This window comes from Penicillium robsamsonii (genome assembly GCF_028829455.1).
Source record: "Penicillium robsamsonii strain IBT 29466 chromosome Unknown utg000002l_segment0_segment0, whole genome shotgun sequence".
Classification (NCBI taxonomy): domain Eukaryota; kingdom Fungi; phylum Ascomycota; class Eurotiomycetes; order Eurotiales; family Aspergillaceae; genus Penicillium; species Penicillium robsamsonii.
This window is the reverse complement of record NW_026643220.1, coordinates 1,500,682-1,523,823: the sequence shown is the minus strand read 5'-3', so window position 1 is coordinate 1,523,823 and position 23,142 is coordinate 1,500,682. Positions and strand designations below refer to the sequence as shown.

Sequence of the window (23,142 nt, the reverse complement as noted above, 5' to 3'; positions counted from 1 at the left end):
ACTTGAACTTCCAACTTCGCAAGTCGCAACCTTGGAACTTCAACCACACAATGTCTTCCGCCGTAGTACATGGCGACGACCTCGACATGGAGCCTACGCTCCAGTCGATTCTCAACCAAAACACTCTTCGTTGGATCTTCGTCGGAGGAAAAGGAGGTGTGGGTAAGACCACCACCTCATGCTCGCTGGCCATCCAGTTGGCCAAAGTCCGCAAATCCGTCCTCCTCATTTCCACCGACCCCGCACACAATTTGAGCGATGCTTTCGGTCAGAAGTTCGGAAAGGAGGCCCGTCTGATCGATGGCTACTCAAACCTGAGCGCGATGGAAATCGACCCCAACGGGAGCATTCAGGACCTCCTCGCCACCGGAGATGGTCAGGAAGACCCCATGGCAGGATTGGGCATGGGAAACATGATGCAGGATCTCGCATTCAGCGTAAGTGCTTATGCCGTTGCGCCATATACTCTACGTGTGAAATCTAACTTTTGGTGACAGATTCCCGGTGTTGACGAAGCTATGTCCTTCGCCGAAGTCCTGAAGCAGGTCAAGTCGCTCTCTTACGAAGTCATCGTGTTCGATACCGCGCCCACCGGCCACACCCTTCGATTCCTCCAATTCCCTACCGTGCTCGAGAAGGCGCTCGCCAAGCTCTCCCAGCTCTCCACCCAATTCGGTCCGATGCTCAACTCGATTCTGGGCGCTCGTGGCGGTCTACCTGGAGGTCAGAATATGGATGAGTTGCTGCAGAAGATGGAGTCGTTGCGAGAGACTATTAGCGAGGTCAACACGCAATTCAAGAACCCAGACATGACCACCTTTGTGTGTGTATGCATTGCAGAGTTCTTGTCGCTCTACGAGACGGAACGTATGATCCAGGAATTGACCAGCTACAACATCGATACCCACGCAATCGTTGTCAACCAGCTGCTGTTCCCCAAGGAAGGAAGTGGCTGCGAGCAGTGTACTGCCCGGAGAAAGATGCAGAAGAAGTACCTCGATCAGATTGAGGAGCTCTATGAGGATTTCAATGTGGTCCGCATGCCAATGCTTGTTGAGGAAGTGCGCGGGAAGGAGAAGTTGGAGAAGTTCAGTGAGATGTTGGTGACCCCATATGTGCCTCCTCAGTAAAGGCGATGTCAATGCGAGATATTTTGTTTTCCCTCATGTCGGACGAATTATGAAAAGACTAGAGAATATTACATGAAGCGTTGGCCTTGTGGACGATTGGCTCGACCCCCATGTAGAACATCCAGGCTTACGGACATGCGTCCATGCATCCATGGAATCTATCACATCCTGACTAACCTCTGTAATGAACCTCTCGATCATCTCTCTCGGTCGATCGGAAATACAACGCATACAGTTCTTAGCCAAATGATTCTGAACCCGATTAATCTATATCCTCGAGAAGAGGACCTCCAATCGTTCCACACCTAATCATCTCCATCTGCCATGTGTTTCGATGACCAAAGACCCCATATACAATTTGATCTTGGCAACTCAAAGGGGACATAATTTATGCCCTAGAAGCGAGTTCATGCCCTAAAAGCGAGAGCTGCAGTGAGGACATCTGCAGCTCAGTGGCCCCGCGATCCAAGGCCACAATCCGTGGTGCCACGACATCACCGCCGGAAGAGCCAATTTGGCGCTGCATAGGTTTGAGAATCTGCGGTGAGGGAAAAGGAGTGTCAGACCCCATTCGCTTTCGCTTCCAAGCACTCTAATTCCATGCGCCCTGGGATTGATTCGAGAACGATGCTCCTCCACGCAAGCCTCACTTTTGTCGGACCGAATCCTCGGTAGTCGGAGGTAAAGAAAAATAAGTGGGCAGGCTAGGGTCCCGTTCCGCTTTAAGGGTCAGAAGCTCCAAATTGACATACATCAAAGAAAAAAAAAAAGGGTTGGGTCTCGTTGGCTGATAAAGTGAGGCGGGTGGTTCTCTCCTCCTCAAGCCCCCGAACATTCCGATGTGTACTCTCCTCTCGACGGTGAGAACACAGGTCCTGGGCCGTTTCTAGTGATTTTCCCGTTGGTTTCCCTTTCTTCTTTTTGTCGCCATCCGTGGAGAACTCGCTCAAGAGTTACCCGGATGCGTGGGTGGCCGGTTGGTTTCATTTGTCTATGGAGCATGTACAGCGACCTTGTGGATGCTGTTCGACGAAGGGGGTACGCGGTCCCCGCTACCATTGACCTGTTGTGAGACCATATCTTCCGAAGGATCGGGGGCTGGTGATTAGTGCATTCCCGATAGAGATATGTCTTATTCGTCTCCGTTTCTGGTGGGAGTGTTATTCGATGAACCAGGGTATCAACCAACTTATTTATACTCTCGATGTCTCGTCCTTCGGGGCGCCAAAAGTCCCACAAAGAGCTTACAGGCACGGACCGTTTGTGTCGGCGTCGACTGACATCAGACCCTAGCCCTTCCTTCGCCTCGTCTCGACGCCTCACCTCTTAGCCCTGACAATGTCTCCCGTCCAGCAATACTGGCTTCCGGGGTATGGGCTGTCCCGTCATATTGTCCTAGGCAATATTCATTACTTCCTTGGGCCAAGTGCAACAGTTAGACCCTACAGCTACCAAGTATGTTGTCATTGCGTCCACTATAACCTCTATACAATCTATTCTAACCTGATATCATTATAGGGACGCGAAGGTTACCTCATCAATGGCGTGCCACTCACGCGGGTTTGTTTCCCTTATCTTATTAAAACGTTGAAATCGGAGAAAGAGCAAGAGAATCGAACATTACACATCACTAACTCTTCCAAATAGGAACAAATTGATGATCTCGCGGTAATGTCCCGAGAGTACGAGAAGCAGGAAGCTACTCGAATGGCCCACAACACCACCGGTGGCTCGACTTCTAGCTCCAGCAGTGACAACTCAGCAATTCATTCTGAGCCATATATCAATGAAATCATCCTTATTTGTCAATCCGGAGCACGCAGGCAACCAGATTCACGAGGTGGTCGTTGAGGCCAATTTTGTTTCCTTCCATCCATTGGACTTGGTTTCTCTTTTCCAGCCTTTGGTTCCGTTCTAGGATTCTCTCGACCAGCAACATTATAAGGACTTTCCTGTATGGCCGCCTGGTACGATTTTCTTTGGTCCTTTTTCAAAATCGTTCTCCGTGCCTCGGGGCATCTCGTGGATTACAGAGACATTGGCCACATGGATATTCCCACCCTGACTCTATTACCCAGGTGGAATCCTTGGATTACAAAAGCCCTCGGACGGATCAGTGAAAGGAAAGGAATTCCAATCCTAGGATGGAAGTGGCTCTTTGGGCAATAGCGTAGCCCTGTCTTGGACTGATAGGAACATGTGCCTTTTGTCTCGTTTTGATATACCCTTCTCTTTTATCTCTGGTCTTGAATATCTCTAGAGTTATGACGCCAAATCTGATTTTGTGTTAGAATCTTAGATTTAGCGCCGTTATCCTCAAATTATAAGCTGGACTGATCTTTTAGGGTTCGGAGGAAAAGAAGACATGCGGGATGGTCCTATCAACTACGTAGAGGGTATATATTCTAGGGCTGGAAGAGGCAGAAATAGACGGATCTTATGCCAACACACCGAAAGGAATCATGTTCAACGCTGATTATGATACTTACGAATCAATAATAAACCGAGACATAATGCCCAGCAGTACTTGAAGCTTTACGAAGCTCTAGCTTCAGGATAGGTTAGAACAAGAGTTATTGTCACAAAGACATCATCTTTCACTCATCTCTATAGACCATTCGTAACAGCATAGATAAATCAGACCCTAGGATCAAAAGAGTCTACTACATCATATCTCCATCTCTCATCTTTTTTCCCCTCCGAAGATGAGACAGGGGGAGGGGGCGCCATGGCTGCTTTTGGGGACCCCTCCCTCCGAGCCTCCAGGGTCAGAAATGGCCAATACATAAAGAGGTCCAGCAAAATATCCGACGGAAGTAAAAATATGGGGAGAGAGTGTGTGCATAAGAACTGCAAGACTAAAGAGGTAAAGAAATAAGTGTGGACCCCCGAAAAAACGCCAGCCGGATGCCACTCTGCATGGAGTCCCCAAACAACCGTGTTGTGACCTACACGGGGAGATCACTAAAAATGGGGGGGGGCAGGCAGAAACAAGTTGGAAATCACATAACAGAGAAAAGTTCAGTTTTCAACATCAAGGTCATGGTGTTTTTATTTTGCAACAGCAGAGCTCAAGACTTGTGTGCGGAAGAAGGCACCTTTGGTCTTCTCGATGACTTGCTGGTAGACCGACTGAGGGGGGTGGTTCATGATGACAGTGCCCTCCTTGTAATCGATCTTGGCGTCAACCCGGGTATCGCGAATAAGGTTGACAATCCACTTCTCACCCTCGTCCTGGTTCAGACCGAGGCGAGCGGAAAGGTCGCTAAAAAGAAAAAAAAGCACCATTAGTCTGTTGTTCGTGTCAATTTTCCAATATAAAAACTTACTTGATGTCAATACGCTGGTGAATCTTGCAGTAGCTCTCGGAGATGAGGTGGCGGGCAGCGTCAACGAAGGCATCGGCGGCCGAGACAAGGAAGAAATCGCTGCGGAGCACATCCTCTGCCTCGCCGAGCTTCTTCTGTGCTTCCTCGAAATCGAAATCGACGTAAAGGGCCTTGACGAAATCGGTGACGGGGTCGGTGTACTCGTAGTCCTCCTGGCGAACAACGCGGATCAGATCCTTCAATTGCTTCTGGTAGACACCGGAGTGCTTGTGGGGGCGGCTGCGGTTGGTGATAACAGCGGCGGCAAGGTACCGCAAAACCCAAGGGCAGCTGGTCTGGATGGTATTGATGTAGGCGGGAGAGAAGAAGAGGTCGGTGAGGACGTCGCGGGCGGGGTCGTGGTTGAAGAAGGGGAACAGCGACCAGTGGATGAGCCACGAGCGGTTGGTGAGCTGAGCCAGGGGGTTGTTGAACAGGCGGGTCTCAATTGAGTCCTTGACCTTCTGAACCTCCTCCATAGCACCCTCCCAGTTGGTGGTCAGGATCTCTGATGCGAGCTTACCCCATGTGGCGGCGGCAACCTTGTCGTTGTCGGTGGAAAGAACACGGAACTGGTAAAGAAGCTCAGCGGCATTTCCATAGCTGCCGCAGCTGTACTGGAACCGTCCGTAGTCGTGGAGAGAGTTGACCATCTCGTTGGTGACACCGTGCTGTTCCTCGAGGAACCGCAAGTTGGCGGCCTTGTCGCTTCGCAGGTTACCAACGACTTCCTCATCCTGCAACAATTCGGTAATCTTCGCGCTCTGATCCTGGTAGTGCTGTAGCTTGGCCAGAACCTCCTCGCGCTTCTTCACAAACTCTTCGGGAATGGTGTCGGAATCGTTGATCTCCTGCCACAAGTTGGCGACGTAGTCGGTCATGTTGGTGTGCTTCAGAAGCTCGTACTTCGCCCGAGTGATTTCCTTGTCCTCCTCATCGCCTGTAGCGCTGAATTCGAGCAGGGGGAAGACCAGGTGACGGTCGAGGTACGGGATGAGTCGGGGGAGCAAATCATGCTGGGAGGCGATCTCCTCGGCGTGAGCAGCAGCGCCGCTGAGCAAATTCTCAGCGGTAGGGGGGCGTTGTCTGCCATATTTAATCTCAAAAGATGGCAGAAGGGGGTTAAAGGTCTAGAGGGGGATAACAAAGGCCAACCGCGATCAATGGAGAATTTGCAGATTGTGCGGGCGTCGGTGGCGCTAAACCCTTTTTGGAAGTGGGTGTTGAGAAGCGGTGGCAGAAAATCTGAGCAGAGAAGCATCAGATGTCGCTCTCGGATCTTCCCAGCCCTCTACCTTGATATCCCCATCTTCTCCAACCAGGTCTATTTTTTTGGTCCTTTAGAATCCGAGAAATGGCGTCTCTTCTACACTCGGGCCCGTCCTCGGTCATGCGAAAGCAGGCCACGACCACTCTTCGCGTCAATTCTGCACAGTCCGTGGCTTCCGTTCAGACATGTAGTTCATTTTCCACATTATGTCCTCAGGCGAGGTTGAAAGCTTCACGTAAGTTACCTATTGCTCGCTTTCATCTTGATCTTTCGATCTCCTAGGGCCTACAAGAGCATGGACGAATTTTGGGTCCTGCATATTTTGTAACCAACAGGGAAGAAAGAAGAGGGAAAGAAAGAAGAAAAAAAAACACCCATCTATGTCGTGTTGGTTTCGCGTCGACGGGGAAAAGAGCGCATAGCTGATACTTGACCTCAGATCGTCCTCAATTCACTCTCCCTACTCTCCCTACCCGCCAAAGCCGTACCTTCCTCGCTCATCTCGGCCGTCAAGCGCAAGCCCTGAAACAACAATCCACCGCCTCATCCGCGATCCCCACTCCAGCCAAATCAGACAAGAAACCCAGTCCGCCCCTGCAGCTCACCAACCTCCCCTATTTCGTCCGTCGCACTGCCTCCAATCAGCTGCCTGTCTACGTCGTCACAAAGGCCGGCGGCACCAAGCAACTCACCAAGCTCCAGAAGACCGAAGGCGATCTGGACGCGCTCCGCAATGACCTAGCTGCTGCCCTGGGTGTTGTTGACGGAAACAAGCCTAACCCGGATGTTACTCTCAACCGACTCACTGGCCACATCATTGTTAAGGTATGTTCGCTTCTACAGTGCAATTAATTATCACGCGGCAGAAACTGATGTCTTAATACAGGGCTGGCGCAAACCCGAGATTGTGAACTTCCTCCAGGAGCGGGAATTCTAAATACTTTCTTCTCTAATACCTCAATCTTATCCTACAAACCAGCGATTCAACAATTGGCCCCAAGATTCACCCTCAAAAAGCATCATTCATACCCCCCTATTACGAGGGGTATGCTAGATCATACTTCTCGGAGAGATCAAGAAAAATCACGTCGAAAATAAGGGAGGAGAAAGAAAGAAACGAACGCTCACGGTGGTCCCTGATGTGAATGGGTAATATCTATTTCCTTGATCTCTCTCTCTTCCCTCGGTGCATACGTTAATCTCGTTGTGGGTTGTTTTTCTTCCCCTTTTTTCCTTTTCTTTTCCTTTGGTGTTCGTGTCTTATCTATCCGGTCGTGTCTTCTGGCGTGCACCTGCTTTTATTTTTGTTTTCGTTCCCTTGTTTTTCTCTCTACCTGTAACACTTTCAATATGTACATTCTGGATGATTCGATGGGTGCTAGTGTTTTTACATTGAATGACCACATGCATTTCCATATGTACCGGATAATGCCTGGCACTCGAGACATTTCCCTTCCCGTTTTAGTGCTCACTGAGTGTACCTAGGGACAAGCGGGCTGAGTGAGCAACGTCAATAAAATCCATCAAAAAAGGACAGGCGCAACCAACGTGACCGTTCGTTCCAGCGGTCTCGATTCTATCCAAGTAAAAAAGCCTCACAGTGGGACTATTCAATCGACTCATTGTTTTCCCATTTTAGCCTATGCTCCTGGGAATACCCCTCGGAATACTTCGCTTACCAGCCCGGCGATCCCCTAATCGGGCTTTGGACTTCCATGTATCAAGCCAACTAGAGGAATCGGTGTTCAGCAGGTGACGATGATGAACTACTTCTCTCGCCAGTGAGCGCACAAGCCGAAGACTTTCCTGAGCGTATAACGTCATGTCTTTCGCGCCATTACTACGTAATCCGTAAACCGAAACAATCAACAGCAATACCCCGATGGGCTCCTGGGAGCCCGCGGGGTGTTCCCAGGAGCCTACTAAGCTGTTCTAAGGGCCCATAGCTATTTCGTTTAAATCCTAGGATCTCTAAACATCGCCCCCTCTCACTTCGCATTTCTGCCTAAAGTGATGCCATCTTAAAAGGGATATATATTTTGTCACTTATTTAAAAAATAACGGTCTTTATCATTCCTCTGCCTCTAAACTACTTAGTTAAATAAAAAATACTGCTTTTAAATATGCCATAGTGAGTTTAACCTTCATTCACTCGTCTCGGTATAATAGTATTAAAGATCAGACTTTTAAAGATAATAAAATATTAGATAATTCTCCTAAACGACGATAGCTTCTTTAGCGAGCTATATAAATTCCGCGAGGAAGTTAGGGAAGCTATCCTTCGGTTTTATCATTAACTTATGGTTTGCAGTGTATGCTTCGGCACGATAGTTCGGGTTTACGAAAATAGTCTTTAAACGGGCGATCATATCGGTTATATCGACGTAGGGGTTACCTACCTCAGAACTCAGCTGGGGTGTAATGTGGAGTTAAGCCTTTCCTTCGTAACGGCTCTGCATATAGAGCTTCCGATGAACAGGTAGGGATTGTCTATTCCTAATCAGGTTAGATCTAACTCCGGTTATACCAGCGACTGGTGTACAGGCTCGGAAGAAGAAAAGAAATTTGGACATTTCCTTCGTCAATAAGCCCGTCTACCACGCTACCTAATGTCATTTATCCTTTACATATACCAGTCTACCCCGCTTGAAGCCGCAGAAATACAAATGCGCGAATTGATAGTGGTCCCCTTTCAGTAGAACCATGCACTTGAGCTAGGATATTGCAACGTTGCAAGCGCCGCATAGTCTCATGGCAACCAGAAGAACTAGAAAAATATCAAGAGAGAAGATGATTCCTCTCTGCACCCTCACACCTCACAGCCTCATTGGCACTCCTTGACCGATGCGATCAGGTGACTCCGTCTCTATGTTATAAGGATCTTTATCTATTATAATTATCCCCTCTCTTCTAGGAGGATGTCCCCATCCGAGATAAAGAATTCCTTAAAATAGATATGTAGAAATAATGAAGCATCGGGGAGAAGTCGGTATTAGTTCGCGATAAAGGAGATATGTTTAGAACAGCATAAAAGACTTTAAACCCTCTTATCGTGATCCTTTATGCCACCTTATATAAAACCCTACTGTCCATCCTGCAGGATTTTAGAGTATTGATTAATTCCGTGTTGACATCTACTCAGTGAGCCTGAGCCTGAGCACCCTCATAAAAGCGGCGGCAGATCAAATTGGAAACTTGTAACAGTACGCAATATGTATGCTTAATATGCAATTGGGGAGTATGCCAATGTAGGCCACAGGCAGACCTGTTTAAAGACATAAATTTCCAAATTACTTCCGCAAGCAGACGACATTGAGGGCTTGCGTGCCCTCTTCCATTACTGCTGGATGCTTCAATGTGGCTGGGCACAACTACGAATCTGCGCTAAGCCACTAATTTGACACTTGCGACTTTAAATGGAAGCAATGGTCAATTGGTCATGATGCAAGTATCTCTCGATTTGCGTCGAGGGTATTTTTAGCATTGTACACCGAAGCAGAACAGAACGCTATCTCACAAGAACAAAAATAAAAGCCCCATCACCCACCAGCGCCCAAAAGTTAAGAATAGAAAGACTGATAGTCGGCATGAGTACAAATGACATGAGAGAAAATCAAGATTGTCGTATATGCTAAGTGGGAGAGGATCCGATTCCTCCCAGGTGGGACTGGTACGAAAACCAACATGTCACCGGCGCACTGGAGGTTCATGTGGACATCATTTACTCCGCCAACCGAGCATATGTGAGGAGCTGGCGAACAACACCACCGTCGATGTTGGGGAGGAGCAGTGCACCTAGCAGGCTTTCTTTTCTAGGAAGGATTCCAGATGGGATGTTGAGAGGGGTGTTGTCGACTTGCTTTGATTTTTCGGCGAGTCGGCGTAGAATACCCAGTCCTCGGTTGACAATCGAGCTAAAGGCATACGCATCGGCTTCGGCCTGACTTCTTTGCCGCATGTTGATTTGTGGGATGCGTTCTGTACACAGTGCGCAAGAAAGTCGCAGGAGATGGACAGCGAATCCATCGACTGACTCAAGCCACGCTTTGGCAAGAGAGCCATCGGCGAATGTAGTGAGGACATCGGCCGACAAAAGGCCTTGCATCAAAAACACTTTGCGTGCATCCACGACGGCCATGGGCTTTTTGTCGGGGACACAGGAGATAGCAAGCCCAAACGCGCGAGTTAACAACTCCGGCTGGGGAAGAGCAGACCCATCGCCAGAGAAAATGGCCTTGAAGTAAGTTCGGTTCGGGTCATCTCTAGCCAACATTTTGGCAAGCCCGTCAACAGCAGCTGGGGTGTATCGATCAACCGAAGAGTTGAATGTAGTGAACATCACTTTTCCGGAAGCTGATGTAGGTTCGGGTTCAGGCGAGAACGCCAACAGGAAAACCAACAGATTTAGTGCCTCATCCTTGCCGGGAATTTGAACGACATGCGCCAAGTTACTCAGCAAGATCACTGCATCCTTCATAAAGTCTAACGTGTTGTGGCTTGTCCGCAGGAACATCTTGCGAGTTCCCATGTAACGGAAGACGGCGGAAAACAGCTGGGCGACGGGAGGAATACCAAGAGGTAAGAAATTCGTCTCGCTGAACGAGAAATTGCGCAGAATAGTGGTGATACAGATGAGTCGATCGACGGCCCGGTCTAGTTCGTACTCAATACTTCCAAATTGAGGAACCTCTGCAAGCGATGTGTTTTCAGTCTGGCAGTCTCGTGTGACTTCATCGTAGGAACGGAGAAGCATAGTATCCGACTCTTCCAAGGTGTGCTGTGCTAGAAGGTCGACCTGGTCTTCAGCACAGTCGACCAGGCTCTCTACTAAGTCATCACAATTCTCCAATGATATCTGAACAGATGGTTCACCAGAGAGTGTGGTGAGGGTATCCAAGGCAACCCGGATCTCGGCATAGATCCCGGACTTGAGCGCCATTGTCAGCGCGTGAATATCAACAACTCCTAGTTCTGCAAAGCCTGGCACATCTGGTTTGAGCCTTGAGATATCCTCGCCAACCTGGTACATATCATCGATAACAATGGGCCCGTGGAAACGACTTCCTGTCAGAACCATCGGTTTGAAGGTTTCCTCGATGGGTCGTTTTACTAGCTGTTCTGGCTTTTGTTCTTGTCGTCCTGGCTGCTGTTGTCCCGGAATAGGCGTAACACCCTTTGTGGATTGCGGGGAAGGAGCTGCGAACTGTGCGGCAGCGGCTTCAGTGGGTGGGACCGGTGGTTGCGATGCCCTCGAGATGCTTGGCCGATGTCCGGCCTGGGCTGGTCTGCTTTGGCTTCGCGCGTGTGTCGGCGTAGCAAATCCATTCACTGGATTTCCTGGAGCAATATTATGAACTGGTGTGTTATTCTGTGGGGACTGTGCCATTGTTTGAGCTTGCTCAAAGCCTGCATTAGGTTTCACCGAAGGAGAGTTGAATTGACTAGGCTGCCGCGGTATCCCGCCTTGCTGCTGCTGGTTTTGATGTTGTTGCTGCTGCTGCATCTGGTCCGCCATTTGTTTTTGTTGTGAGCTGATGAAAGCTTGTTCGTAAGGACCCAAGTTCCTTGAGTGGTGCGCTTGAATCTCCTGTGCAGCCATAGGGTATTGCATCTGGGGGAATTGCAGCTGATGTGCGACCGCTGGCCACATGTTTGTTGCTGTGACCTTTTTTGATCCTCCCATCTTCATCACGGTGGCGTAGAGCTGAACGAGGTTGACCGGCCGACCACTGACAATAGGATTTGGATCCATAGGAAGGTTCTGGCTCATCATGAATTTCTGCAATGAGCGCAAGAATCCTTCCGGGTTACTGGGTTTCGGCATGTTCGACTGCATGTTTGGTGGCATTTGTCTCACTCCTCCCATGGGCTGCTGCTGCTGCTGAGGATTGGCCATCGGGTTCATGCCTCCTTGAGCCTGCCGTCCAGCCATTGCAGGATTTGAATTGATCCTTGTCTGCTGTTGCATAGCATGCAGCCGCTGTTGTTGGTTCGCTAAAGCTTGATGGTAGCCCTGGGGTACTTGTTGCATGCCATTGAACTGTGGCGCCTGCATCGAGGGTTGGGGGGCTCCCGATGTCATTCCACCAAACTGCTGTGTCTGCATAAAGTTGGCGTTCTGGGGCGTATTCACGCGACTGCCGTGGTCCGACTGCGACGGAGACATTTGGGTTCCAGGGTGCGGGCCAGCGGGCGAGAAGGGGCTCGGAGAAGCCGTTCCCATACGAACGCTTTGTTGATCAAAATCCTGCATAATGGGCGACTGCGTTACATTCGGAGAAGCTCCTTGCTGAAGATGCTGGTATGGTGTTGGGTGTTGGGGAAATTGCGGATTGCCATTGGCCGGTCCTTGATAACCTGGAAATTGTTGGTGAGGAGTTTGGGATCGCGACCCCGTCACGCCACCCGGTGCTGCCCTTGGCGACATGGGCATGCCATCTTCTGGCCGCGCTCGCTTGGACGGAATCACTTGGTTTGGATTGTGGAAGCCTGGGGAAGCGTTCCGCGGCACGCCATTATTGAACATGCGCTGGAATTGGGATGGATCCTGGGGGGTCGGGGAGCCATGAAGAAAAGCAGTTGAGGGATCTATAGTGGATGGATGAAAAGCGCCATTATCCTGGCCAGGAATATTCGAGGCGTCGGCAAGCCAGGCATTCATGTCGAGCGGTTTTGCCAACCCATCTACCTATGACGAGTCAGCAGGTGAACATTGGCTGCATCGCGAAAATTGGCGAAGATGTCATATAAGAAAGTATAGGGTTTAGTCCAAAGATGTGGACGCGTCGGGAGGTGAGATGTTTGGAGTCGCGCAGTCCCGGTCGCGACACTTCAAAGAGGTGGGAACAGCATAGGAATTATTGGAGATAATTTGGGGGGTAATGAGGGGAGGGAATGAGGTACATACCGATAAGGCTGAAGTGATTTAAATTCCGCTTTTTTTAAACGGTGACTGAAGCCGGGTCCCGGAATTGGCAGATGGGGGGGATATGAAGGGGGACAGAGGTTGGCCAGCGACGGTCACGTGGTGTAGTAGCCTAAGGCAACAAACCACGGAGGAGGACGGAGGCAAAGGCGTCAAGAGATTGGAGTGGGGGGGGGGAAGGGGAAAGGTAAGAGCTGGGGTAGGCTAAAGAGTTAGCAAATCATGAACAGGGAAGGTGTCACTCTTAATCTTCAAAGAGCCAAGATAAAATAATAATAGAAGCTCCTCCAGCAATCAGGGACAAATGGTGGGTTAGCTACAGAAGGCATAAAAAAGAAGGGGGTGCGTGGCCACAACCAAATAATATCACAGGTAAATAATAATAGGTATCCCTAAAAAAAAAAAAAGCAAAGCAATCATATAGAGATGGCGTACCTATCAGTTCACAAGATCCGGTCAGTTAGGGATGAAAGGGGAAGTGGAGAGAAGAGAATGAGGGAAAATTAAGGTCAGAGCTTTTTCTCACAGGGTAAACCTCCCACTTGTGTTACTAGGTTAGTTATCTCTTGCTTTTAGAGTCTCTTGTTTGGTTTTGGGGGTCTTTTGTTTTTCTTTCTCTTTCTCTGGGAGTTTCTTTTTTTTCTCCCTTATGTTAGTTTGGATTTCCCATTGGTTTTCATTCTCCCGTTCAGTGTTGCCAGCCTCAACCTACATATAGAAGAGACTGACCACACAGGAGAATAATGGAAAATTTTAGGGAAGAGGGGAAATATATATGAAGGAAATCCCTTTCTGAGAGAAAATTCCCATAAAACCCCCATCTTCCCCTCAGATTTTGTAAATCATCTAAACGATGATCCATTCCAACCGTCTGCTCAGGTGGCCAAGTCAGGTTAGATCATATATACCAACCCGATTTAGGTCTGAGGTTAGCAGCCACCAAATGATAAATTTCAAAAGGAGTAAAGTGTCATGAAAAATGGAGTCTTTACAGACTGAAATCTGGGGGGAAGGGGAAAAGAAATAATATGGAAAGAGGAAAAAAAAGATCTAGAGCCGTGACGGTGACCAGTGGGCGGTTCCCCTTATATAAAGCTTGGGCTAGCGTCTGATAATTACATCGATGCGCGCCCAATCCTCCGAAGTCACCAAAAATTCGAGGTCAACGAGAGTGGATTGATCTGGGTTTCCTAGTGAGCCCCGTGCAAGGATCCGACTCGATCCGCATAGGAAATCATGACGGCTTTGGTGCCTGTCCCACCTACCGTCGTCCCGGCCTACTCCACCACTAGAGATAATTGGATCAACTTTTCTTCATTTCATTTCTGTAGGGATTTGAGAGCTAGAGGTCATAGCTAACACCAGTGGCAAGAATGCTAACTGTCCCAAAAGCCTTTGCGCACGGCGGTCCAATATGATATTCTCCTTGACCCTGATCAGGTGTCCAAACTGGTAGAATGCTTCGTGCATCATCTTACACATCACTATACGAAACAAACACCCCAGGCAAATGAGCCTGAGAAACTCGTCATTGGCTCCAGGGTTTCATATTCCGCAGCAGCCGCTAGCGTCTGACCATACAACATATATTTGGATTGATACACCCACCTGGACATGATTAGTGTATATTTGTTCGAGACAAGACACAGGAGGAAATCATGGTCGGAACTATTAGAACTTTCCAAGGTTCTGTGTAAGTGGTCTCATAGTTCTGGGTGAGGTTATTGTATTGCAAGTTGACGGGCGGTTAATTTGGTAGTGTTACCGTATCGGCTATTGCCACAATATTTTACTAGTAATCTTGGGATAATGGAGTCAACAATATGCATAATATAATGTAGAAATAATCTGTGGGAATTACATTAATATGTCTTTCGTGGCCCTAAACGCATTGGCAGTGAATCTACTGAACTGCTGGACTGGTTGACATCACGTGATGGATAAGCTTCCCGGGCCCATAGCATCGAAAGCTCCAGATGGCTCAACTCCGAGCCCTTCACACAGCGCGTCATTCACCAACCATCTTCAAAGCACATCACATTTCTTTCCATTTCCAGCTGATACATATTATATCCTTTCTCATCTTGCTTGCTATCCAAAGTATTCACCATGGGAGACGTTGCTGTGGAGAACCCGGCGAACAACGTCACGCCTCTTACCAAGCCAGGTGCGCTTGACGCCCTCGGCAACTTGGATTCCCTCGATGGCACAGGGGCTGATGGAAACGATGAATATGCTACCCTCAAAAGGCTACAGAGACATCTCGAGTATGTCTAACCATGTTTGTTAGATAGAGTAATCTGTACTGATGTCGAACACAGGTATATCCAACTGCAGGAGGAATACATCAAGGATGAGCAGAGGTATGCACATTAGATCCTATCAATGACGATTTGCATCAGTGCCTAACTATCGTCGTTCAATACAGGAGCTTGAAGCGGGAGCTGGTTCGGGCACAAGAAGAGATCAAGCGCATACAGAGTGTGCCATTGGTCATCGGACAGTTTATGGAGGCAATCGATCAAAAGTATGCAGTTCCTTATCTGAACTCTATATGATCTTTCTGCTAACTCGTATCTCTAGCACCGGCATTGTGCAAAGCTCGACCGGTTCTAATTACGTCGTCCGTATCCTCTCCACTCTCGACCGCGAGAAGCTGAAGCCCTCATCCTCGGTCGCCCTTCACCGCCACTCCAATGCCCTTGTCGATATCCTTCCTCCCGAGGCTGACTCCTCTATTGCGATGCTGGGTGAGAACGAGAAGCCCGATGTGACGTACGCAGATGTCGGTGGTTTGGATATGCAGAAACAGGAGATTCGGGAGGCCGTCGAACTCCCTTTGACACATTTCGAACTCTACAAGCAAATCGGTGGGTAGTTATGGATTTCCATTGCGGCTAATTGCACCGCTGACAACTTGCAGGTATTGACCCTCCCCGTGGTGTCTTGCTCTATGGCCCCCCCGGAACCGGAAAGACCATGCTGGTGAAAGCCGTGGCCAACAGCACAACCGCCAGCTTCATTCGTGTCAACGGATCAGAGTTTGTACAGAAGTATCTAGGAGAGGGACCTCGTATGGTCCGTGACGTGTTCCGCATGGCTCGTGAGAACTCCCCGGCCATTATCTTCATTGACGAAATCGATGCCATTGCCACGAAGCGTTTCGATGCCCAGACTGGTGCCGATCGTGAAGTTCAGCGTATTCTGCTGGAGTTGCTGAACCAGATGGACGGTTTCGAACAAACCAGCAACGTCAAGGTCATCATGGCCACCAACCGAGCCGACACCCTGGACCCGGCTTTGCTGCGTCCTGGTCGTCTGGACCGAAAGATCGAGTTCCCGAACCTTCGTGATCGTCGTGAGCGCCGATTGATCTTCACAACCATTGCAGCACGGATGTCACTTTCCCCCGAGGTCGACCTCGACGCCCTGATCGTGCGCAACGACCCGTTGTCTGGTGCTGTCATTGCTGCTATCATGCAAGAGGCCGGTCTGCGGGCCGTCCGCAAGAACCGTTACAATATTATCCAATCCGACCTTGAAGATGCTTATGCCGTCCAGGTCAAGACTGGACAGGATGATGACCGGTACGTTTCTTATTTACTTTTTAAGGTTTTCTATATCACTAACTGGATTCTTGCAGTCCTGACTTCTACCGGTAAATGTTTGAGTCTCTCGGGAAAGTGGGTATGAGTGGCAAAAGCTTGGTCTCCCTCACTAGTTGTATTATCAATAATATGCAGGCGCCATGTGTCACAATGTTCGGATGATTTGATCATATATTTTCCATTCGATCTTTTTGATTGTAGATGTAGATTGTAGGTTGGCTGGCAGCACCCTGCCCATAGACCACTTGCTCGAATACATGTGTCGAATCGGCATTCTTACAAATCCATTCATATATGTTTTCCTGCTATTCTTCTATGGAATCATCGATGTGGTTTCAATGATACTATATAGTGTCGGTCTTTGATGCGAGTGACCTAGACATCACGATATATATCTACCTGCAGTCACAAGAATTTATAAAGAGCACAGTAGATCATAAAGTCTCCTACTATTACTAGGATGAATGAGATAAATCATTTATAACTTTTCACTTATATATATCACGTAATAAAAAAGGCCGCCCAGAATCAATTAAATTGGAGGCTTAACTCGCATAAGTAGCACCAGTCGGTCCATTTGCTATCATTGCAGACCATAGTGAGAAAAAGCCACTAAGTATCTATAAGTTGAGCCCGTTTCGCCGTTGCTGGTTATAGATTGTAGCCGATACTCGCACGTGGAGGTCGATAAAAATAGCGAGTGCCGAGACACGAGTGCACGCCAGAGTAACAGAGCTCATCATCATCATCATGTTCTCCGACCCCTGCGTACGTGCATCGAGGATTGTACGCCGATATAGGTATGCATGTCGGTCACCGATGGTGGCACTATCGACCCCAAGAAGTACACGAAGTACTCCATGAGAAGATTATTATATTCCTCTTTTGTCATTCTTCCTATTACCTCAATATGCCTAGATGAGCGCGGCAATCGAGAGTCTCTAACATCCAACACCCCTTTGGGTTAAGCCAAGCACATCAAGGATCATTCTAGACTACAATGTGTGCAGCGTGGTACTTACTCATCTAGTGAATTTCGCAGTAAGGCATCTTTGAGTATTGTGAAGGGCACGCGCTCCCTTGGAAGATATCAATCAAGTGGAGTAATTTCTGAACAGTTTCGGTCGCCGGGCTCGATGGACTACAGACACACATGCTTTGAAGTGTACAATGATACTCCATAAACATATAAGACTCTATGGCGTACTACAGCAGGGTACTTTTTTGTAGAAGAATAACGTGAGCGTAGCCTTTTGCCACATGAATAATCCTGGAGCTGCCAGGTACACGGGAGGGGTGTTTTCCAACCAGTCCGACCATTCCGTCAATGGCGCTAACCACGCCCAGGCACCAGGCCAAAGCGCTTCCCCTGCTCCCGTCCGATCTTGCACGGAGTATAGTATGGAGAAGCCATAGTGATCTAGTGAGTAAATGGCCTGAGAAACACGCAATATTCCTTGTATGGGTAGTGGAATTCCCCCCGGGGCTGGTGCCTGAGAATCCATGTCATGAGGCCCATCGCTCAAAGGGGGTTAGTGTGACCCTCCCGGTTCCGTCATCGTCTCTCCAGCCTCCACTCCTCCCCATCTGCCCTTATCTCCTCTCTCCTCTCTTACATCCAAGTCATTCTCTTATTTGCACCAAACATCTACAATTTTCTTTTTTTCATCTTAAATGATGAAGTCACTCACTCTCCTAACAGCTTCGGCGCTGTTGGGCAGTGCTGCCGCTGAGGTTCACAAGCTTAAGCTCAACAAGGTCCCTCTGGCCGAGCAACTGGTATGATCATCGATGTTCCATAAGAATACCCCAGAGCTGATCGATTAATAGAACACACACAACATCGATGCTCATGTGCACAACCTGGGCCAGAAGTACATGGGAATTCGTCCTGAGAAGCACCAGGACCTGTTCCACGACACTGGCTTCAATCCTGCCAGTGGCCATGACGTCCTGGTTGATAACTTTCTGAACGCTCAGTGTACGAGAACACCCTAGAAAAATTTAATGTTATGAGGGATGATGACTGACCTTTCCAGACTTCTCCGAGATCTCAATCGGTACCCCACCCCAGACCTTCAAGGTTGTCCTTGACACTGGTAGCTCCAACCTGTGGGTCCCCTCTTCGCAGTGCAGCTCTATCGCCTGCTTCCTTCACACCAAGTATGACTCGTCTTCTTCGAGCACCTATGAGAAGAACGGCACCGAGTTCGAGATTCGCTATGGATCTGGCAGCCTGAGCGGCTTCGTGTCTAAGGACACACTCCAGATTGGTGACTTGAAGATCGAGGGCCAGGACTTCGCGGAAGCTACCAACGAACCTGGTCTGGCTTTTGCCTTCGGTCGCTTTGATGGTATTCTCGGCCTCGGCTATGATACCATTTCCGTGAACAAGATGGTTCCTCCATTCTATCACATGATCAACCAGAAGCTCGTCGATGAGCCCGTCTTTGCTTTCTACCTCGGCGATGCCAACAAGGAGGGTGACAACTCCGAGGCTACTTTCGGTGGTATCGACGAGAGCCACTACACTGGTGAGCTGATCAAGATCCCTCTCCGTCGCAAGGCGTACTGGGAGGTTGAGCTCAACTCTATTGCCCTCGGCAACAACGTTGCTGAACTTGAGAACACCGGTGTCATTCTGGACACTGGTACCTCCCTTATTGCCCTGCCCTCCACCATGGCTGAGCTTCTGTAAGTTGATTTTTCGCTTGTTTTGGTAACCTACTCGCTGACTCATTCCACAGGAACAAGGAGATCGGTGCCACCAAGGGCTTCACTGGTCAGTACAGTGTCGAGTGCGACAAGCGCGACTCGCTGCCCGACCTTACCTTCACCCTTGGCGGCCACAAGTTCACTATTGGCCCCTACGACTACGTCCTGGAGGTCCAGGGCTCATGCATCAGCAGCTTCATGGGAATGGACTTCCCCGAGCCCGTGGGTCCCCTGGCTATCTTGGGTGATGCCTTCCTGCGCCGCTGGTACAGTGTTTATGATGTCGGTAACAATGCCGTCGGTCTGGCCAAGGCCAAATAAATTCCCTAATGCTCGATGGCCCGGTGAGCTGTGAATATCAAAGAACCAGGTGACGCCAAGAGATTACTTCGTATATACATGCGACTTCTGGGTTTTACGTATGGTTTCATAGCGCACTTCATTCGCCCATTGCTAGTAGCATGTTGATTAGGGTTTTTGTTTTTTTGTTTTCCTTGCTGGCACAGCCCCATGAGGCATGTCGTTCAATGGTACTGCGAATTGATATTTTTATTGGTCAGGATCTACTTATTACATTTGACCTTGTTATTGAATCAATCTTTCATACTGAAGTAGTGGCTATAGTATGTCAAGCTAGATTCGGCAAATTCCCAGATGTAGGAACTTGAGTGGCAATTGGCTGGAGCTTATGCTGGTTAAGGTGCAGGTACCTAAAACATCAATCCACAGTCAAGTTTCTAATACAGTCAAATCATGTGAGAGAATAGAAATAAAACACATCAGGGTATTTGATCAAGCCATTGTATCAGACCATTCAGCAAAATAAGATACTTGAACAAAAGTAGATCTAACCTCAATAAGTAAGAGAATATACCGGTTTTTAAGTACCGGTATGACATAAGCGGAAGTAGCTCTCAACCCAGATCGAGTGAGTCCCCGCACAACTTCAATGAGCTTCTCTTTTCTTTGATCGCAGCCCGCATTCCTCTTTCAATCTTCTCCGACTTCTCAGACTCAAACAAATATCCACCGCCTGGTGTGTGACTCGCCTCGTATCTCCGCGCCAGGTCGTGCTAGCGCACGGATTTCTTTTTCCCATTCGCGCCTTGTAGTGGCGATTTCTCATTGCGCTGCCTAAACCACCATTCACACCTACTTATTCCACCGATCTAGCTTGGATCACTGAGTTATACTCTGGGATACTACTACAAAAACCTGATATCATCCAGTTCTACACGCGTTGCGTGTCGGTGATGGCTTCGTAGCCGGAATCGCACGCGATCACTCCATTCGACCCACACGTCCTTGACGCGCGCCGTCAACGAACCGAGGGCACAGAACATATTTGAGGAGAACGTGCGGACAGGAACTGAGCATTAGTGCATCCCATCGCCTGGGGGCGAACGAAGAGCAACGATGCTTCTCCGTCTACCCACCAGCCTACATTACCCGATCACCGTGACGTCGTTGCTTAAGCAGCCGGGCGACACGGTTGAGAAGGATGAGGCTTTGTTTTGGTATGCCTACGAGACTACCGTTACCGAGGGTGATGGACTGGGGAACGTCGCCGAGGTGAAGCGTAGGTACCCGACTAGATTTGAATCGACTGTTGATGGAGAGGTTGTTAAATGGCAAATCCAAAAAGGAGACGTTATTGATGAACCGTAAGAATATCGACCCTCGTTTTACTGTTGAATATTGTCTAATTTGTTGCTAGGGTTAATGTTGTCGAAATCGATGAGCCTTGCGCGCACGAGATCCAGTTTGGAGGACTTTGCGCCGAGTGCGGGAAGGACATGACTGAGTATGTATAGATCTCTCAGCAGGAAATGAGCTTTTTCTAACCGTCTGTCGCGTGAACAGATCTACGTACAACACCGAAATTACAGATTCCATGCGCGCTCCAATCTCCATGGCCCATGACAACGTCACACTTACGGTCAGCGAACGGGAAGCAACCCGAGTCGAAGAAGATGCGAAGCGCCGGCTACTTGCATCAAGGCGTTTGACCCTGGTGGTGGATCTTGATCAAACTATCATCCATGCCACTGTTGATCCGACAGTGGGGGAATGGAGAGAAGACAAGCAAAATCCAAACCACGAAGCTGTGAAGGATGTGCGGCAATTTCAATTAATTGACGATGGTCCTGGGATGCGTGGATGTTGGTACTACATCAAGCTGCGGCCAGGACTGGAGGAATTCTTGCAAAACGTGGCTGAGATTTATGAGTTGCATATCTACACCATGGGTACTCGTGCTTATGCCCAACATATTGTTGATATCATTGACCCCACCCGCAAGCTGTTCGGAGACCGAATTCTTAGTCGTGACGAGAGCGGAAGTTTGACGGTCAAGGACCTGCAACGGTTGTTCCCAGTGGACACAAAGATGGTTGTAATCATTGACGATCGCGGTGATATCTGGCGGTGGAGTCCCAATCTTATTAAGGTCTCGCCTTATGACTTCTTCGTCGGAATTGGTGACATCAATTCAAGTTTCCTCCCAAAGAAAGAAGACATTGGAGCGAATAAGCCTCAGATCGAAGCAAAGGCACCAGAGAAGACCAAAGAACATCATGTCAATGGTAAAATGCAAGAGGGGACCGAGGTCTCAGCATTAGAACAGCTAGTGACCATGGGCGGAGACAGCCCAAGACTCCTCCAGGAACAGGCTGATGCACAAGAAGAGACAATATTGCATCAAGTGGAGGATCGACCTTTGTTGCAGAAACAAAAGGAATTGGAGGCAGAAGATACCGCTGGAACCAGTGATGCATCGTCTAGTGTCAAAGAAACCCAGGAACCCGCGAAACACCGCCATCACCTACTCGAAGATCACGATCAAGAGCTCTACCAGCTGCAGAACCGGCTCGAACAAATACACCTTCAATTCTATGACGAGTATGACAAGAGGCGGACTCTCGCTCTTGGGGGTCGGGTGGCAGCTCTACGGGGTGAGAAGGTTCACTCGAGAGACAAAGACGTGGATCTCAAATTGGTCCCCGATGTCAAGGATATCATGCCGCAGATCAAACGACGTATCCTTGGAGGAGTAGTTTTGGTATTTTCAGGTGTTCTTCCTCTGGGCATAGACTTCCAAAATGCGGATATCTCTCTGTGGGCGAAGAGCTTTGGTGTGACGATCTCGTCACGGGTAAATGCCCGCACAACTCATCTCGTGGCTGGCCGCAATCGCACCGCCAAGGTGAGAGAAGCCACTCGCTATCCCAATATCAAGATCGTGACGACACAATGGCTTGTCGATGCGTTGGTTCAGTGGAGACATGTGGACGAAGAACCATATCTCCTCCCGCTTCATCCAGACGACCGAGGCGACCCCCTAACCCCAAGTGAACTCGAACTTGAGAACTCCATGCTCTCATCTACAGACGAGGATATGACAGGGTCCCAATGGACACAAGAAGATGACGCCGAAGACATTTTCAAGTCATCCGGTCTGGACGAGACATCGCCAATCGGGTATGATGCCGACGAGCAAGCCGCCGTGCACGATGAACTGAAGGACTTCCTGGGGAGTGATGACGAAAGTGAAAGCGACACCGAGTCCTTATTAGACGAGCCATCCACAGGAGGCAAGAAGCGTAAACGCAATGATGAGACTGAAAGTGGCACTGACGAAGAGTCTGGAGATGACGATGGAGATGACCTTGACAAACAGGGCTCTCGACTCTCCCAACGAATCAAACGCTCCTACGAGCGCAACACCAAGCTGCGAGAAATCACATCGGCTCCTGCCTCTGGCAGTGACCAGGTTTCCCTCGGCCTTCCCGAAACACCAGTTGTGGAAGGAGTGTCTGACACCGAAACAACAGGAACCAGCGGCCCAAAGGCCGACTATCCTGATCCAGATGATGATGACGACGAGTTGGAACGGGAGATGCTTGCTGCATTCGAGGGTGGAGGTTATGACTCCCAAGCAGAGGCAGATCCTGCGGCTGAGAACGGATAAAGCACTCAATTGAGTTGTTCTCTCGTTTCAGATTCTCTTTGTGTGCGGTTGCAATATGCTCTTGGCACAGCGACGGCGTTTATTTGGTCCATTTGATTCTTTGTCACTTCTAGGGCCTTGCGTCTTGGTGTTTTGTAGTTCTCAGGAATTTGTGTG

At 49.0% G+C, this 23,142-nt stretch overlaps 9 protein-coding genes across 9 annotated transcripts; 6 read left to right on the top strand and 3 right to left on the bottom strand.

The window, feature by feature from the left end:
- Positions 1-50: 50 nt before the first annotated feature.
- On the top strand, positions 51-1,130 carry N7447_003839 (ArsA family ATPase; the record flags this gene model as incomplete). The annotated part of the gene is made up of 2 exons (XM_057228114.1): positions 51-437; positions 498-1,130. The coding sequence occupies 2 exons, from the start codon at positions 51-53 to the stop codon at positions 1,128-1,130; spliced, it is 1,020 nt and encodes a 339-aa protein (XP_057087455.1).
- Positions 1,131-2,468: 1,338 nt separating this feature from the next.
- On the top strand, positions 2,469-2,981 carry N7447_003838 (uncharacterized protein; the record flags this gene model as incomplete). The annotated part of the gene is made up of 3 exons (XM_057228113.1): positions 2,469-2,585; positions 2,649-2,690; positions 2,778-2,981. The coding sequence occupies 3 exons, from the start codon at positions 2,469-2,471 to the stop codon at positions 2,979-2,981; spliced, it is 363 nt and encodes a 120-aa protein (XP_057087454.1).
- A 961-nt stretch (positions 2,982-3,942) lies between these two features.
- N7447_003837 (eukaryotic translation initiation factor 3 subunit E) lies at positions 3,943-5,583 on the bottom strand (the record flags this gene model as incomplete). The annotated part of the gene is made up of 2 exons (XM_057228112.1): positions 3,943-4,395; positions 4,460-5,583. Coding segments are annotated over 2 exons (1,338 nt in total), but the record flags the coding sequence as incomplete, so codon positions are not given.
- Positions 5,584-5,852: 269 nt separating this feature from the next.
- On the top strand, positions 5,853-6,705 carry N7447_003836 (mitochondrial 54S ribosomal protein mL49; the record flags this gene model as incomplete). The annotated part of the gene is made up of 3 exons (XM_057228111.1): positions 5,853-6,003; positions 6,208-6,593; positions 6,655-6,705. 3 exons carry the CDS (start codon positions 5,853-5,855, stop codon positions 6,703-6,705), a joined length of 588 nt encoding a protein of 195 aa, XP_057087452.1.
- A 2,784-nt stretch (positions 6,706-9,489) lies between these two features.
- On the bottom strand, positions 9,490-12,429 carry N7447_003835 (putative ARID/BRIGHT domain protein (SWI1); the record flags this gene model as incomplete). The annotated part of the gene is made up of 1 exon (XM_057228110.1): positions 9,490-12,429. One exon carries the CDS (start codon positions 12,427-12,429, stop codon positions 9,490-9,492), a length of 2,940 nt encoding a protein of 979 aa, XP_057087451.1.
- Positions 12,430-14,414: 1,985 nt separating this feature from the next.
- Positions 14,415-14,705, bottom strand: N7447_003834 (uncharacterized protein; the record flags this gene model as incomplete). The annotated part of the gene is given in 3 exon segments (XM_057228109.1): positions 14,415-14,541; positions 14,555-14,612; positions 14,627-14,705. 3 exon segments carry the CDS (start codon positions 14,703-14,705, stop codon positions 14,415-14,417), a joined length of 264 nt encoding a protein of 87 aa, XP_057087450.1.
- Positions 14,706-14,802: 97 nt separating this feature from the next.
- On the top strand, positions 14,803-16,355 carry rpt3 (proteasome regulatory particle base subunit RPT3; the record flags this gene model as incomplete). Its single annotated transcript, XM_057228108.1, has 6 exons — positions 14,803-14,960; positions 15,015-15,056; positions 15,122-15,220; positions 15,277-15,563; positions 15,617-16,280; positions 16,337-16,355. 6 exons carry the CDS (start codon positions 14,803-14,805, stop codon positions 16,353-16,355), a joined length of 1,269 nt encoding a protein of 422 aa, XP_057087449.1.
- A 1,623-nt stretch (positions 16,356-17,978) lies between these two features.
- Positions 17,979-19,337, top strand: N7447_003832 (uncharacterized protein; the record flags this gene model as incomplete). The annotated part of the gene is made up of 4 exons (XM_057228107.1): positions 17,979-18,080; positions 18,132-18,282; positions 18,341-18,995; positions 19,049-19,337. 4 exons carry the CDS (start codon positions 17,979-17,981, stop codon positions 19,335-19,337), a joined length of 1,197 nt encoding a protein of 398 aa, XP_057087448.1.
- A 1,095-nt stretch (positions 19,338-20,432) lies between these two features.
- fcpA (protein-serine/threonine phosphatase) lies at positions 20,433-22,986 on the top strand (the record flags this gene model as incomplete). The annotated part of the gene is made up of 3 exons (XM_057228106.1): positions 20,433-20,680; positions 20,734-20,820; positions 20,880-22,986. The coding sequence occupies 3 exons, from the start codon at positions 20,433-20,435 to the stop codon at positions 22,984-22,986; spliced, it is 2,442 nt and encodes an 813-aa protein (XP_057087447.1).
- Positions 22,987-23,142: the final 156 nt, after the last annotated feature.